A 15,362-nucleotide genomic window follows, 5' to 3' on the forward strand; every position below is an offset into this window, starting at 1 on the left:
AATTTAGATATGAGATGAAATCGGATAGGGATGAACGGGTTTAAGAGTTTTTAAGAGTTTAAGAGTTTTAAGAGTTTTTAAGAGTTTTAGCCAAATGCTTTATAATATAGTATAGATATATATATATAATATTTAAAAGATATATGTATTTTGGGTTTTCAGCCAAGTCGCATGCCCAAAAATCAAACCTAATCTGAACCAAAATATCCACCAAAAAGTCGGGTTCTGGATTTCTAGCCCTTCAGGTTTTACACAAACACCTTATTTTCGACTCGAGTTTGGATTTCAGACCATTCAGGCTTTACAAACCCCTAATAGGATTTGTCCTATTCTAAATAAGGATGTGAACCTATTCGTCATACCAACTATACATTTTTATTTACATCTACGACAAGGATGCGAGCCCGTTCGTCATGCTTCATGGGGTTATAACAAAAGAACGTAACCAAAATGATATCGACTTGTTACGATCGTATCCCGGAACGATGAAAACAAGATGGAGAAACGAGTTAACGTAGAATAAAAAGGTCGTTATTAAGACAAGGTTGTTGGGGGGACGGAAACAACTTTAAAAAGGGCAGCTGCCACGTTCCGAAATCTCCGGATGTGATATTTTGGCTCTTTTCTTCGTACTTACATTTAAAGCAACCTACGCCTACCAACCCCAACTCATTCTCACACCGAAACTAACGCCTTCACGAACAACCAATAAACCCCTGATTCGTCTCAACACCACCATGTCCACGGCGGCGATGTCGGCCATGGGTTTCACATCCTCAAGGGCTCACTCCAAATTGAACCCCTACATTCCGATTCAATCTTTTCAACCGCCAATTTCCCTTTCTGTTCGAACCACCGGAGTTCTTCACAATACCTGTTCGTTGAATCACCACCACCACCACAGCCGCGAAAAGTTTCCGATATTGCTTGCATTTTCTGGAGGAGGAGACGACGGTATCGGAAATGGAAATAGTTCTGGTGGCGGCGGAGGCGGGGATGGAGGTAGCGGCGGTGGAAGCGGTGGCGATAGAAACGAGAAGGAGGCGTTAATGGTGTTGGCGGAGGTGGGTAGGTCGTTGGATACTATTCCGAAGGACTTGGCGGCGGCAATTGGGTCGGGTAAAATACCTGGATCCATAGTGCAGAGGTATTTGGAGATGGAGAAGTCGCCATTTTTAAGGTGGTTGCTTCAATTTGGAGGGTTTAAGGAGCGTTTGCTTGCTGATGATCTTTTTCTGGCTAAGGTTGGCATGGAATGTGGTGTCGGTATGTTCACCAAGGTATATTATTCTCTCCCATGACCTAGTCTGCAAAACTTTCGAATTTAAGCTTCTTTTATGGAATATTTAACACAGCTTGTACTAGGTTTGATGGAAATAATGAAAGTGTACCTATGTTTTTCCTTAAAAAATGCAATATGAGGTTGAAAAACCGATCTCTACAATAACATTTCAAGAAAAACTTGGATCAGCTTGGTTAACTGGTTGGAACACCTAAATAAACTAAAGATTATGAGTTTGAATTGCCTATGGTTCTGCAACAAACTGGTATCAGTGAGATTAAGTACTCGATGGTTTCGATTGGAACACAAGCACCAATAGCTAGTTTTGGCTCTGAAATGGGAGGCTGTTCTGTTTGATATAAGAACTTTCTCATTAATCAACACAAATACATACTGATCTTTTATATGATTCATGTCTCCAGACAGCTGCAGAATACGAAAAGCGCAAAGAAAATTTCTCCAAGGAGCTGGAAATCGTTTTCGCAGATGTGGTATGTTTATCGCTACATTTTGTAAAGTTCGTATCTTTAAGTCGGTGGGTGTTAATTTTACCTCACATCTGTCTGGTTGTGATTCCTATAATCTGCCGTCTGAGTTATAGATTCTAAAGATGAGTTACTTTTGTGAATCTAAATCAAAGAGTGATAGAAGTTTGTTGTTTGCTGTCTGTCTTTTTGCATTTTTCTCACATGGGTTTCTCCGAGTCTCTTGTTTGCTAGGTTAATTGGACCAAATTTATGGTAGCTTCTAAAGGATTCCAACTCTTGCGGGTTTTTCTTATCGTTTTCTTGGATATTGATGATTGAGTTTGTTTTGTTCCCAGGTGATGGCTGTAATTGCAGATTTTATGCTTGTTTACCTTCCTGCACCTACCATATCTCTTCGACCTCCCATATCTCTCAATGCTGGACGTATTGCCAAGTTCTTCTACAACTGTCCTGACAATGCCTTCCAGGTTATCCCTTTGCTTTTAAATTTTGCTACGTTGTTTATTATTATTCAAACGCCAGTTGTGACAATTCAACTGGCAAATAAAAGCTACGTGTTGGGGTTCCTCCCAATATAGGTCGCCAATTTTGTGTCTCCTCAGGGCCATCAAGGATTTTCGTGGTGGTTATCTCTAGGGCCCCATAGGATTAGTCGAGGTGCCCGCAAGTTGGCCTGGACACCCACGGTTACCAACATATGTGTGTGTTTATATATTTAGCAATTATCTGATCTTTTCGTATGTTTTTCAGACTGCTCTGGGTGGAGCATCATATTCCTTACTTCAGAGACTGGGTGCTATAGCGGTATGGATGTTCTTTTTCTATTTAAAACATGCAAAGCTGAGGAATCGATAAACGTTCAGATCTCTTGAAATTTCTGTGAATTTGTTTTGTAGCGAAATGGGACAAAGCTCTTTGCTGTGGGCACTGCATCATCACTGGTATGTATTTCTATATGCTTTATCCAAACGCACGATCATTCAAAATATTTATGGTTATCGTTCCATGGTCATCATGCTTATTGCCATTTTGCACGTTAGCCTAGTGTAATTAGTTATGTTGCCTAGCGAGAGTGAGGCAAATTCATCTTACTACCAGTTGAATCTTGTGTTCGTGAGAAATGGTGCTTGCAGAAACATTATCATCACATATGATGATAGCCAGTCTCCCAAGCTCTTTTCACTTTTTAGCCATTTTCAGAGCTCATTCACTTTGTAGCCATTTCTGCTTAAGGGTTGGCTATAAAGTGAAATGAGGTCTGAAAATGGCTATGGCAGATTGGCTATTTCTGTAAATTTCCCCAAACGCATAAAGGTCCATCCAATCATCCCTACGTGTTGTTTAATTTTACATGCATGATGAATGGTGCTTGTGGAAACCTTATCGCCACACATAGCTATATGGCCTCTCAAGGTCCATCTAGTGGGCCACACATAGCTATATGGCCTCTAAAGGTCCATCTAGTGGGCTCTATATATCGTGTAATCCTGCATCCCACCCAAAACCGAACCAAACCAAACCAAACCAGCCCTGTATATCTCAACCGGAGGTGGGGTCTGGGGGTGGAATATACGCAGACCTGTCGCTCTGTCTCCATCCCACCCATCATAAGCGAACTTTATAAGGGGTAAGCAAGACTAAATAGTTTATCATAGAACTGGAAAAGTTGATCCTTCCACATTTGTGTTAGATCGATTTCCTTTAATAGTAGAGCTTTCTAATTGATTTGAAAATGGTGCCCAGGTTGGCACAGTCGTCACAAATACGCTGATAAATGCTAAAAAGGCTGTTCAGAAATCTTCTGATGATGAGCTCGAGAATATACCTGTCTTATCCACCAGTGTGGGATACGGTGTTTATATGGCAGTCTCTAGCAATCTCCGGTAAGATTCAATCATCAGCATTACTTCAATTTAGCCACTTCCATCCCCAAGTCGTCGTTTTTCAGGAGAGCTGTTTTTTAACTTGTCATCTCCGATTCTTCTGATCAATAAACTTTTTAAAAATACTGTCGGGCAGGTACCAAATTCTGGCGGGTGTCATTGAACAACGGCTCCTGGAACCGTTGTTACACCAACACAAGCTAATGCTGAGTGCAGCCTGCTTCGTTGTTCGGACAGGAAACACGTACTTGGGTTCATTATTGTAAGATTCATCTACTTATTCTTTCACTAGTTTCCATAAATTGGCTATGCTTTTCAAGTACCTGTGCTTACTCTTAACCAGCTTTGCAAAACTTTATCATATATGTTTTACTTTCTTCGTCACACTTTTCACAAGCTGAGGGTTTTCATATAAACAACTGCTCTACTCCTTGAGTAGAAGTCAGGTCTGCATACATCTTATCCTTTCTCAAACCCCACCTCCAGATGGGATATATTGGGTTTGTGTGGTCTTCCCGTTTCCTAGTCACTCTACTTTGTGAGCTAGAGGTAGGTTTGTGTACATCTTACCCTTTCTAGACCCGACCTTTTAGGTGGGATATACTAAGTCTGTTTGGTCCTCACGGGAATGGTCGCTCCATTCTTTTGGGATAGAGGTCAGGTACGCGTAAGCAGACCCCACCTCCGAGGTGGGATATACTTGTTTGGTTCGGTTTGATTTTACGACTTCTTTTGTTGTTTCTATAAGTTGCTCCTTTTGATCTAGCTTGGGAAATTTTCCAAACAGGTGGGTCGATTATGCCCGTTTGGTAGGGCTTCAGAAGGCTCCTGAGGTCGAATGAAGCTGTGGTTCTTGACTTCCAATATAGCTTCAGGTTAGCCAGCATTAGTTGAGTTATTGTGGATGTTCTGGTTTCGTGTTTGTGTCCGAAGGGGTGGCTGGTTCCCCCCAATTTTCAATATTTTCAGGGTCTTTTTACTTGGTTTCAAACGACTTATGTACCAAGACTTCTTTGCAGTTTCTAGTCGTTCTGATATGTAAGAGTGTCTTGCCGAATGATATCATAATTTCCACGAAGGTTGGATTTGTCGTCTAGATGTCGTTTTCTTTTTCTTTCTAAAATCTTGTCTGAAAACGAGTAAACTGGAAATTAAACGAATGTACCGGTTATGCTTTCTAAGCAAATATCGTCTTGACTTTATGGTTCATATATGTCGGGATCCCCATCGGGTCCCCGCGGTTTTCCCGATCCCTGTTGGGGAACCCGTTAAGGGTAAAAATCCTCTTTTTCACCGTTGGTTATAACCGAACCCGACCCTGGGACCCCCAAACATTTTTTACCTTTGGAACCTAAGCTTAAACCAATCGAGCATCATCCTTGTGGTTATCATTAACATCTATTTAAAGGTATATCGTACGAAAACTTGTTATGTTTTAATGTACGACGTCAATTTTAGTTACTCAAAGAGACATTTTGAAAAGTACATGCATTTTAGTTGTTAAAATTGGTGGGCTATTATAATTAAATCTCAACTATAAACAAATTAACTTTAAAAAGTTAGCCAAATTAATTAATTTTCATGAATATAGAGAAATTAAAATGATAACATGACAACATCTTAAATAGTTGTGCCCAAATCTAACAATTAACCTTAAAATGACATAAATAAATATCATTAATCCTAAATAATGAATTAACATAAAAGAATATCAACCGATTAATCTCAAATCGACTTAGGGTCAAGTCGTGTACCTCACGCTCAATCGTTTAATCCCAAATCAAGGAGTATATGACTAAAAGGAGAGGGCACATAGACGTTTGACGAGAGCCCACTTGCTAACGAAAAAAATGTTGTTGCATTGTTAAGCGGCTTCAAAATAGTTATTGTTTCACTCACCGAAAAATGTGGTTGCATCTTTAAACAACTTCAAGAAACTTACGGGTTATAACCCCAAACCGAGCTATCATACATGCAAGTAAGCAGATCTAAATTCGACATATGTTCTTTTCACTTGAAGTATGGTGCAAGAGGAAGATGAGGAAGCAATGGTCCGATGGTCGCTGTTAAGACGAGTGGTGGAGTAGGAGGTTGGTGGGACAACGGAAAAATTCATCAAAACGCCCTCACACGAATACCATGGGGAGGCACTTAAATGGAGAGGAGTAACAACCATCGGGGTGAGAGATGAAACCATAACAAGTAGTAGAGACTAGGGGTGCTCAATAACCCAATCCAAAGCAACCCGATGTCTAATCGAGTTGTAAAATTGTCAAACCGTAGGTATTGAGTTGATATTAGATTACTATTATTTGAAACCAACTCAACTCGATGAACCCGATATCCTTTTATTTATTGGATTTAATATGATTGTTGAATTTCTATTAATATATACATTAGATAATTACACTATCATGTATGCTTTTCATATGCACATATTTTCAATCTATTCACATCTGTATATAACTCATTCGTACATATGTTCAGTAACTATGAACATATATATGTAAATTGAGAAAATTAACTGCTTGCGGTATATGTAAGAAATATGGATAAATTGTATCAAATGATTGATGATGAAAATAAAATTACGAGTACAGAATAACATATTTAAGGTTAGAAGAATATTTTAATGTACCAAGGTATCAACCCGACCAACCCGTATGGATTGGATTGGGTTAAGATTTTTTAAACCGCAAGCATTGGGTTGGATTGTTTAAATGTTTTCAACCCAATCAACTCAACCCATGAGCACCTCTAATAAAGACCACACAAAATATATAGTGTAATTTAGAAAGTCGAATGACGAAACATACGATTTTTGTAATTCAATTATAAATAAATAAATATTGAAAATAAAACAAACAAATAAATTATAATAATTGTGCAAATAATAATGATAGTTTGATTGGTTCAAAATTCAAATAATTGTACATTTTTATATTTATATAAATATTTAAATGACTATTCCCCGGATATTTTTATTTTATATATTATTTATAAAAATAGCACTTGTTTAATTAATTTAATGAGTCTAGCTCCATCACACCGATGTTAATCTTGACTCGTTAGAAAGGTTAATAAAAATTCGGGTCGAGTAGAACCATACAAACATACATTTTTCAAGTCTAACATGTTCATATGCTTATAAATCATTCAATCAAAATATAAAAATCATCGAGCTCAAGGAAATAAACGAGTTAATCGATTTCGAACTCTATAAACAATCTTATAAAGTTTTGATTTAGTTCAAAACGTGTAACTTAAAATTGTTAAACGAGTATTAAGCTCAAACTCAAATTTTATTCCGAAAAAAGGATTATTGAAACTCAAGTATGATGTTATTTTCTCGAGTTGAGTCCAAACTGATCAAACAAGCTGCCACTTTGCTCTTTGTTAACACCCCTTTGTGCGAGTGGTAAACAAAAAATAGTTGGGAGTCATTTACTAAATACTTACCGGGTAAATGCTTACAGGCTGTTTGGTAATTGCTGAATGGTTTGGTGAAGAATAATTAAGTGGTCATAATGATTAAGAGACTCTCATGATATAGTGCAAAATGAAATATAATTGTTTGGTAATTGTGTACAATGAAATTAGGGCTCTTAATGGTTAAGGGAAATCCATGATACACAATCATTCAGAGGATTTTAGAACCATTAAAATGCAGACTTTTTTTGCCAAACAAGATTCACCTTTTAACGATTCAGAAGTTGCCTCTTAATGGAACTATTAAGAGGTAAACAAACAACCCCTTAGTTTCAAGATAAACCCTCATTACTTTATTATATAACATTCTCGACCATCAAAATGGATTGTTGATAAGCGTCTCAAACCTGGTAAGTGCTTACCATGTAAGAGTTTTTTCCTCACTTATTGAGTAAACTCTTAGTCCTTGTTATAGCTCTTATAGGGTAACTTTTTTGGTTGTCATGATGCTCAATCGATAAGGTAACTGATATTGGTAAATGCTTAACCTGGTAAACATTTAGTAAACGATCATTTTACCGAAATAAATTAAAAGGGGACTAAAATTGATATTTCATTAAAGTCGAGGGATTATTTATGTAATTTAGACATAATAATTTGTATTCAAATATGCAGGAGGGCAGGGTTCATACGCTATATCGTCCAATATAGGGTTACAGCAAATTAGGGTTTTTACATTGCCAATCGACCGCCTAGAATGGAGGTAGAAGAGGCCGGTGCCACCCAATCTACTGTCACAGATCCGTCAAATGTGGCCGCGCCGCCGCAATCTCTTTTACTAATAAGAAATTTAGCTTCGTGCAACACATCCGCTAGGTCAAAAGCTCTCCGAGAACTCACCAATTGGCTTCCCACACAGCTCGAAATCTCCGATGATGAAATGAAAAAGCTCTGGAAAGGGCTCTTTTATTGCATATGGCACGCCGATAAGGCTCCCGTACAATCGAATCTCATTGACCGACTCTCGTCCATGCTACTTACCTTGGATGTCCCTCTCTCACTCCATTATCTCTCTGTCTTCTTTACGACACTCCGTCGTGAATGGTCGGGCATCGATGTGCTCAGGTTAGACAAGTTTTATTTGCTTATACGTCGATTCGTAAATTGCAGTTTTCAGTTGCTTAAAAAGAATTCGTGGGACATTGAATTGAGTCGGCGTGTGATGACTATTTACGAAGAGAAGTCGTTGTTGGCTAATGAGAAGAAGTTTTTAGGAAATGGTGTGAATTATCATATCGTTTCAGTTTTTCTCGAAGAAATCAAGAGTTATTTGCCTCTCAGTGGTGAAATATATGAGATTCTTTTTAAACCCTTGTTTCGTGTTGCTAGTAGTTGTCAAGACAAGGTGTTGGTCGGTAAAATTAGGAGTAATGTTTTTGAGCCTTTGTTGTGTATGGGAAAAAGTTTGCTTGAGAAGAAGAAAAATGGTGAGGACGATATAGAGGATCTCGAGGTTATGAATTTGGGTACAATAGCGTTGAAGATGGGTTTTGCAGCTAAGCTTTTTGAATTGGGATCATCTAGTGATTGTTTTCAAGGGAACAGGAAGGTTTTGTTTGGCTTGCATATGGAGTTCTTGAAATTGGAGAAGGATTTGGAAGTTTCTGGAATAAAAGTTTCAATTCCTGCTGTCCAAGTTGATAATGGTGATGAAGAGGTTCCTGTTTTGGTACCTATTGTTGCTGACGAGACACAGAGAATTAGCTCTGGTTTGCCATTGGAAGCGCCTGAATGTGTTGAAGGTGGATCCAAAAAGGTGTCAAAGAAGAAGAAGAAGAAGAAGAAGGCCAAGGAGGGTTCAGATAGTCAAAAACACCAAATTGTGAAAGAAAGTGACAATGACAATAACAATGTGATTATTGCTAATGGGGAGAGTGTAAGCAATGGAATAATCAATGATGGGAATGATGTAACTTTTAGTGAGCTCTTCAAATCAAATCTTCAGATGGAGTTTCAGAAGGTAGCTGATGAAGAGGGTTTGGATAAAGATGGTGAATCAAGTTTGCCTGATTTATCAACAGTCACTATCTCAAATGTTAAAGTTCCAAGAAAGAGAAAGAGGGTGAGGACTGCTGATGCACGAGAGTCTCACAATGCTGACCTCGGTGAACAAGGAGGAACTGCCATGAAGAGCTGTGAGAAGAGTGCGAAAAAAGTTAGATTTTCAATCAAGAATAACTTGGTATGGAAACCACAGAGTCCGCTGCCTCCTCAAAGTCTCAGAATCCCACCCTCTGTTACCCCTCGAGGCAGTGCCCTAAAGAAAGGAGTACCCCCTGGACCAATTAGAGAGATGCCCCCTGCAGTAAAAAGGGTGAAGAAGAAGAAGGTTCGAAAGGTGATGAAGACCACCTCCCCTGCCATCAAACGACTGAGGAAGCTGCAGACTCTTTCTACTTGACTTATGATGAAGGTTGGTGGATCCTTAATGATTGTTCTTTCTTTTTTGTTTTTATAAAATTTTTCTTGTATTTGCATTGAGGTTTTCTATTTCTGGTGCTTGTCTTTCAAAATTCGGATGGAATCTTATATACTTTGTAGTCCTGTAGTTTGTCACTTGATATTTTGATTGAATCTGAAACTGAACAATACTTGAGTTAGCGCCCACTTATTGGACTTTTATTGTAACATATGCATTTCAATTACTATTTTGTTTAACATAATCATAAGTTAAGAGGACTTGTGGATGGAAGAGGAGATATCCTTACAAGGGTCCTTTATTGAAGTGCTGAACTAAATTTTATCAATGCTCTTATAAACTGCTTGGATGGCTAGTCTTCATACCGGCATCGAACAAAGGAAGCTGATTTGCTTGAATTTGTTTTCCTTCCTACTCCTTATGACTCTCTCTGATGAAAGCTTTTATTACCTTCTAATGGCTCTGATTCCTTCTTGGTTAGCATGAGCATAAGTGCACCTATGATATATAAGATGGCATTTTTCTGGCAGTGAAGTTGGGTATCTTTAGTTAGAGAGAACATTCGAATATACATATGTATGAAACCTTATTTGCAACAACCACCCATGTGGGATGAGACATGAAGACAAAGTACTTTCTTGCTCTACCTACAGGAAAAGCCTCTATGCATTCTTGTACCATCTGTCAAAAACTTCCAATGGCAATTTTTCATTCTATTTCTGTACAGAAGTCTTTCAGTCTCATTTATTCCTATTAGAAAATTTAGGGTGTCATGAAGAATCACTTCGCATAAGTGATATTTCCACCCTATTAATAAAACGCAGATCTTGTTTTGTTTATATCCATAAACGCGACTGGAAGTTTGTTCTATTCATATCTACAAACTAGACTGAAAGTACCTTTATCACTGATGCCATTCACTAAAAGCCCTCAGATGCTGAATGCAACAGCTTCAGTTTCAGATCCTCATGCATACTGTTTAGGTTTTGGTGTAATGCCTCTTGACCCCGCAAGGGGTACAACCCCCTAGACTGTATGGCGATCCTTGGTTCAAATTTAGCTTATACAAGCCTGCTGTCTGCACCCCTAATCCGTATTATAGCTTAACCAAAAACCCTTCAGTTTTTCTAAATCTTGATTACACCAAATGGCCAACAACAATAAAATCACTTGCAATGTTTATCTGCAATTGTTGTTTTCATTAATGTTTTATCTTCAATTTCTCCGAGGAAAAGTCTCCAGATTATTTTGACTAGTTAGTATTGTGTTGGCCTTTTGTGTCTCTTTTTATAAATTATAGCTATGAAATACTGGCCAAGTTTTATCCTGCAGTGCCTTTCCCTACAAAATTTTCATTTACTTATTTGTACTTGAATTTGTTTATACCTCTGCTTCTCTCCCTACATGTTTACAAGCACATATAGGAGTGATTTTGTTGAGTCTCCATTGGTGAACTCAAGATCATAGGTTCATTTGCTATCAGGAGATCTTAGACACAACTTTAGGATTATGAGCAAAGATGCAGGGTTGGTCATACTAGCCTTCTGTATGTCTTGTTTTATAAGCTGGTAACCATAATCTCATAACATGAGTTGTAGAATGGTATGGAAATTTTCAACAAAAGAGGTTTTGGTTATTGAGACGATCCTTTCCTTAGGGCTTTACTTTAGATGATTGATGACATTTGTTCATGGATTCGTTATGGGCACTTTGCTATTTGACCACTTAACGTTGGTCATGGGCCTTGAAGGAACCATTGTGTTGGGGAATCTGGGTTTTGTTGTTTGTTATAACTTGGATAATATCCTGGATCTTGAATTCATCACTTTCTATATTTCGACCTTATGAATGCTTTAGGTTAACATGAAATTAGTAATGGGATAATTCAGAAAATTCATACATGTTTTAAGGCACAAAATCTTGTGTATATATTTATATATATATTCACTAGACCAACTATTTATGTATTTATATGATAGATTGATGGCTATGTGCGGTTAGATGGTTAACATATAATTGCACGACGTTACAACCGTTTCTGGATAAAATTGGGTTGGGTGACAGTTGCAACTGACTCCGTACTTTTGAGTCAGAAGAATCACACCCAGAAGACGAACCATGATCAGAAGCATCATAGGTTCTGATCCTGAGACTTGGAAGCTAAGCATATAAGCTCTAATTTGAAGGCCCAGGGCCGGGTAACTTCCCGTCAAGTTTTATAACCATTTCAAGAAGGTTTGCAACCTTTTGAAATTCGTCCAGCATAGCGTCTTAAACTTAATTTTTTTTTAAAGTAAACCTCTTCTTAAAATCCATTGCAGGACCATCGCAAGGGGCCTGCCTCTTGGACCCCGCAAGTAGGTAATCCCCTGACCCCCGTCTTATGGCGATCTAAGGTGATAGAGATAACATTTGTGAGTGTGCACTCTGCACCTTCTCACTCACATTGTCTTAAGCCATATCACCGAATCAATCTCAAATACCACCAAAATTGATGGATGACACTAAAATCACCAACACTTTGCTTCAATTTGCAGTTAGTTGCACCTCTTTTGTTCTTAAGACTGCAGTTTGTGGGCAGTGAATAGCTGCTACCAAAATCTGCTCATCGACTCTTGATGCATTAGCGTTTAGGACATAAGAGTCTTTCTACAGAAAATGGTTCTTTTGTTCTACTTCAGCATGGCGTTTTGGCTGCGAATTCTGTCCATGCTAGTGAACCACCGTATTCATCGACTCTTTTTTGGTCATGGACATGTTTCGCAAATTTTGTTTAAAATCCAATAAAAATGAAAAACGCCACAACCCTACTTCTGATAGTTGTTTAGAGAATTTGGAATGAGCTCACTTTTTTCTCCGAATTGGCAAGTTTGGTTGTTTTTGGAGAGCATGTATTTGAGCCCTTAACTTTTACGAAGTTCATTAACGCATGATCTTGATTAGTGACCACACCCGAAAAGCCCGGGATTGATTCAGCCTAGTTAAGAACCGTTAGGCATGCTAGCTCTTAATTAATACATGGTTTTTGACAATTTTTATTAGGACGGGGACCGGTCATGCCGACTAGAGACCAAAATTTGGTTAGGAATAAGACTGATTACGATATTAATGGAGTAAACATTTCAAAAAATGGAACGAGGCTAAACGATTAATTTTGTCCCCACATATGAAACTTGAATTATGACTTGATGTAATTCTAATTCTCTTCAAATCCAATCCTATAAATCCGAGGAGACGAGACCTTAACCTTTTATTTTCTACTAGTAATAAAATAGGATTAATCATTGTTCAAATGAATAAATTGTGTTTAAAAATGTTGAACAAAATCATTGTGGGTTTGGCTGTTTACCTAAATGCTTACCCGGTTAGGAGTTAACATTATAATATGTTTTACCGGGTAAGATTATAGTACATCAAAATGATATTGTATGCAACAATTTATCCTGTAAGCGCTTATCCGAGTAAGAGTCGTCACATTCATTTACTGAGTAAGACTCTTCATCTTTATCATTGCTTTTACCAGGTAAGATATTTGATCCTTGCCATGTTTATTCGGTAAAATTTTTTATCTAATAAGCATTTACTGGATAAACGTTTAGTAAACGGTCCCTTAGTTGTTAATTTGGAGATAAAGATGAGTGGGCATGTCGTTATCTGAGGCATTATAAATCTGTGATGGCTTTCGGATAGAGCTGTCCAACACCAAAATATCAGGTCAAGGTTCATTCACTTCTTCCTCCACTTTCTGACTATTATTTTCCAATTATATAATATTGATTCTTTTGCTAAGAAATTTAATTTTAATTTTTATAACTGTTATTGGTTGGGATTATAAAACAGATGTTTTTATGTGTACATATTTATGTTAAAATCACAAATCGTACTAATTTGATAACTAAATAAGAGCAAATGAAAATGATTAAATCACATATTATTTTACATCAGCTAAAGCCAGTGGCGGATCCAAGATTTTTGTTCAGTGGGGTCATATTTAAGGTAGACTAAAGACCCGCAAAATCGTCCGATGTGTTTTTAACCTATTTACAAAGTTTTCGATGGAATTTTAAAGGTTTTTGGTTGATTTCGAGGGATTTTTTAGTGTTTTGTCGATTTCGAATAATTTTTTTGGTTTTTTTCAACACATCTTTTTGGTTAGAGTAACAGTTTTGATTGAGGTTAGGGGCCCGTGAAAAAATGTAATGGGGGAAGTGAAAGGTAAATCATGTAAACCTATATTTTAACCCATGATTTTTTTTTAGTTTTTTGACTGGGGTCCCTTTCCCCCCCCCCCCCCTTTTTGCCATTGCATCTGCCCCTGGCTAAAGCCATGTGAATCACATTGATTTTACACGTGATTTTAGTGTAAAACAACATGTGATTCGACTGTTTTCTTATTTGGTTATTATTCTCATGTGAATCTCACTCACTCTCTCTCTCTCTCTCTCTCTCTCTATATATATATATATATACCCATAGCCATAGGTCCATTTGAGAGTAGTAAGTATTTGAGAAGTGGAAAAGTGATCATAGTCCTTCATGTAGTCAAGATTTGTGACTTTGACCGTAAAACACTAGATAATTCATTGCATAGTAAGCGGAAGATAGATGAATAGTTTCATAACTTTTTGAAAAATAGGCGGCAAAACAAATGCATATGTGAACCCGTACGATTCACATAAAGATTATATGTTCATATGTGAATCCATGTAATTCACATATGAACACATGTGATTCACGTATAAACTAATTAACTGATTCATTATGAACTAATTAACTGATTCACATATGCATTTATGGGTTCATATATGCACTTGTTTGTCACATATTTGTAAAAGTCACGAAACCACCCATTTATATTTTGTTTGACCAGTCAAAGTCGTGATTCTTGACCAATCTTGACCGTATGAAGACTAGGATCACTTTATACTTCTCAAATGAACCTCTTCCTACACACACATATATATACAAGGGAGGTTTAGGGGAAAACCCTAAAAAATGAAAAAGTATAAACAACCTTATCAACTCTTAGATTAATTGATCTAATGGATACGATTAAACGAACGTTTATAACAATATTTTTTAATTTTAAAAAACCTCGCTCTTTATTTTTTATTTGAAAACCCCTCGAAAAACAGACAAAATTCAAGCTAAATAAATTACATAAAAAAACGATAATATTTTTCTTGTTAAATTGACATCCATATTGATATACTTTTTAATCAATTTTTCATGGTTTTTCAGTTTTTCATTTATTTTTCGTTTTCCCTCAATCTGATTATATATATAAATAGATAGATAGGGTTGGGTTCACGTGAAACCAAGGGTTTTTCGTGAGACTCGTGAGACCAATTTATATTCATTGATCAACTTTATAAGCTAATGATCTAATGGTCTAAAGTTGCACGGTGACTATTTTGTAATTATTAAGAAATCTCGTGGCAATTTTGTGATTAAGAATGTTGAGATTGTAGATCTAATCTAATGGTTGAGAATTGGTCTTACGGGTCTCACAAAAAAGCTTTGGTCTCATATGATCCCAAGTCTATATATATATATATATATATATATATATATGTATATAGGGGCCTAATCAAATGAGAACTAATTAGTTTGTGGTAACTGTGAGAACCAATATTAACCACAAATCAATAGATAAATTAGAAAATTTATAATTTTGACAATTTTGAATTAAAATTTTAATGTAAGGATATTTTTGGTATTTTACAACTTTCCTCCCTCATCTCTTCTCTCTCTGGCCACCGTCCTCCGGTGATACTACAATGGTATCACAATGCATCATA

General features: G+C 37.1%; 2 protein-coding genes across 2 annotated transcripts; both read left to right on the plus strand.

Moving 5' to 3' along the window:
- Positions 1 to 680: 680 nt before the first annotated feature.
- Positions 681 to 4,803, plus strand: LOC112521522 (protein RETICULATA-RELATED 4, chloroplastic-like). The gene is made up of 8 exons (XM_025130431.1): positions 681 to 1,280; positions 1,705 to 1,773; positions 2,106 to 2,237; positions 2,521 to 2,574; positions 2,667 to 2,711; positions 3,514 to 3,653; positions 3,790 to 3,915; positions 4,441 to 4,803. The coding sequence occupies exons 1-8, from the start codon at positions 738 to 740 to the stop codon at positions 4,493 to 4,495; spliced, it is 1,164 nt and encodes a 387-aa protein (XP_024986199.1). The 5' UTR covers positions 681 to 737; the 3' UTR covers positions 4,496 to 4,803.
- Positions 4,804 to 7,783: 2,980 nt separating this feature from the next.
- On the plus strand, positions 7,784 to 9,802 carry LOC112521465 (ribosomal RNA processing protein 1 homolog B). The gene has a single exon (XM_025130341.1). The coding sequence runs from the start codon at positions 7,840 to 7,842 to the stop codon at positions 9,541 to 9,543; it is 1,704 nt and encodes a 567-aa protein (XP_024986109.1). The 5' UTR covers positions 7,784 to 7,839; the 3' UTR covers positions 9,544 to 9,802.
- Positions 9,803 to 15,362: the final 5,560 nt, after the last annotated feature.

The sequence above is a fragment of the Cynara cardunculus genome, assembly GCF_001531365.2.
Source record: "Cynara cardunculus var. scolymus isolate 2C chromosome LG 11, CcrdV1, whole genome shotgun sequence".
Classification (NCBI taxonomy): Eukaryota; Viridiplantae; Streptophyta; class Magnoliopsida; order Asterales; family Asteraceae; genus Cynara; species Cynara cardunculus.

Excerpts from the sequence above, each read along its gene's own strand:
- LOC112521465 (XM_025130341.1), top strand. The coding sequence starts at position 7,840 with ATGGAGGTAGAAGAGGCCGGTGCCACCCAATCTACTGTCACAGATCCG.
- LOC112521522 (XM_025130431.1), top strand. The coding sequence starts at position 738 with ATGTCCACGGCGGCGATGTCGGCCATGGGTTTCACATCCTCAAGGGCT. Across the intron at positions 2,238-2,520 it reads GTCCTGACAATGCCTTCCAG|ACTGCTCTGGGTGGAGCATC; the intron begins GTTATCCCTTTG and ends TATGTTTTTCAG. Across the intron at positions 3,916-4,440 it reads ACGTACTTGGGTTCATTATT|GTGGGTCGATTATGCCCGTT; the intron begins GTAAGATTCATC and ends TTTTCCAAACAG.